The sequence below is a fragment of the Arachis hypogaea genome, chromosome 9 (genome assembly GCF_003086295.3).
Source record: "Arachis hypogaea cultivar Tifrunner chromosome 9, arahy.Tifrunner.gnm2.J5K5, whole genome shotgun sequence".
In the NCBI taxonomy this organism is placed as follows: Eukaryota; Viridiplantae; Streptophyta; class Magnoliopsida; order Fabales; family Fabaceae; genus Arachis; species Arachis hypogaea.
Window position 1 is genome coordinate 77,904,349 of NC_092044.1, and position 2,069 is coordinate 77,906,417.

The 2,069-nt window shown below is 43.0% G+C and overlaps 1 protein-coding gene across 1 annotated transcript; it reads left to right on the forward strand.

The window, feature by feature from the left end:
* Window positions 1-759: 759 nt before the first annotated feature.
* On the forward strand, window positions 760-1,757 carry LOC140175146 (uncharacterized). The gene is made up of 2 exons (XM_072202072.1): window positions 760-1,122; window positions 1,293-1,757. The coding sequence occupies exons 1-2, from the start codon at window positions 760-762 to the stop codon at window positions 1,755-1,757; spliced, it is 828 nt and encodes a 275-aa protein (XP_072058173.1).
* The last annotated feature ends 312 nt before the right edge of the window (window positions 1,758-2,069 follow it).

Here is a 2,069-nt window from a genome sequence, read left to right on the forward strand (position 1 = left end):
GACCAAGTTGAGGATAGATATTCAAACCTTTAAGCAAGGAGAGAGTGAGTCCCTCTATGATGCTTGGGAGAAGAACAAGCTGACGCTCAGAAGATGCCCCATTGAAATGTTCACATATTGGGTCAAGCTGGATGTCCTCTGTTACAAACTCTCTAACATAGCCAAGATGTGCTTGGATAATTATGCAGGTGGTTCGATACACATGAAGAAGACACCTGAAGATGCTGATGAGCTCATTGAGATGGTTGCTAACAATCAATACTTATACTCATCTGAGAAGACCTCAATAAAAAGGGACACTAAGGAAAAGTCTATGGAAGATGCCATTCTTGGCCAGAATGAATCTTTAGTTCAACAGCTGAACTTCTTCACACAACAAGTGCAATGCTTGCCGAGTTCTGCCAACAACACTCCTTCTTAACCCCCAAAACCCAACAATGAATCCGACCTAGCTTCCATGCTTGTAGAAGTTACAAAAGGCCAATAACAATTATTACAGGAGATCCGAGCTTCCCTAGAGAACCTGGAAACGCAATTAATCCAGACAAAACAGTGGATATCTGAACAAATAAGAGAGGAATGCCAAGCTATTCAATTAAGGAGTGGCAAAATCTTCGATACTCAACCTCAGAACAATAAAGCGCAGGACGAAGAGGAGACACCAAAGAGTGAAAATGTAACAACCCAGAGTGCCACCAAGGGCGCTGAATGCATAGGAGGGAGCAGAATGGATGTTCAATGCCTAGAGAGGGGGGAGCAATGGACGTCAATTCAAAGGGTGTTCCCTCCAGACATCCTGATAATCCTTTCCCAGTCACTCTGGACACTCATCCTGCACTCCCTAAAGCCCCAAAATACAAGGTCAAGCTGTCATATCCTCAGAAACTCCAGAAGGCAGAAAAGAATAAGCAATTCGCCAAGTTCTTAGAAGTTTTTAAGAAGCTTGAGATCATCTCCATTGCAAAAGCTCTTGAGCAAATGCCTTCCTATGCCAAATTCATGAAGGACATATTGAGTAACAAAAGGGATTGGAGAGAGGAAGAAATCGTTATACTCACCAAGGAATATAGTGCAATCATTCAGAGGAATCTACCTGAGAAAATGCAAGACCCTGGGAGCTTTGTAATCCTCTGCACCATTGAAAATACCTACATAAAAAAGGCTTTATGTGATCTTGGAGCAAGCATCAACTTAATGCCACTATCATTAATGAAGAAACTCTAAATTGAAGAAATAAAGACTACCCTGTCTCCAACTTGTTGACTGCTCAGTTAAATTTTCATTGGGAGTAGTGGAAGACCTGCTTGTGTGAGTGGGACCCTTTTTCCTTTCCTATAGACTTCGTGATACTGGAGATGGAGGAGGACAAGAACGCATCCATCATTTTGGGAAGACCCTTCTTAGCCACAGAAAGAACTATCATAGAGGTCCAGAAGGGGGAAGTGACACTGATAGTCAATAAAGATGAGATTGTACTAAACGCAATTGAGGCTATGAAACACACAGATCACCCTGAGGAATGCATGAAGATAGACGCCATAGAGTCTCTGGTTGAGGAAGTGTTCGAAGCTGAAAAGCTTGCAGAGGAATTGGACACCATTCTTGAAGACATACTGCCTGAACTGGATGAGCGAGCAACTCAGAGGGAGACGCTAAGCACGCCTAGTGTTGGGGAAGGACCTCCTAAACTCGAGCTAAAGCCTTTACCCCCATCCTTAAAGTACGCGTTCATAGGCGACAAAACACTTATCCAGTGATTATAAGCTCTTCCCAGATACAGCATGAAGAAAAGGCACTAATTCAAGAATTCAAGAGCCATAAAACCGCTCTCGGGTGTACCATAAGTGACTTAAAGGGAATCAGTCCAACTAAGTGCATGCACAAAATTTTACTTGAAGATGATGCTAAACCAGTTGTGCAAGCACAGAGGTGACTAAACCCAACTATGAAAGAGGTGGCCCAGAAGGAAGTTACAAAGCTTTGGGAGGCTGGAATCATATATCCTATCTCAAATAATCCATGGGTAAGCCCAGTTCAAGTGGTGCCCAAGAAGGGAGGAATGACAATAA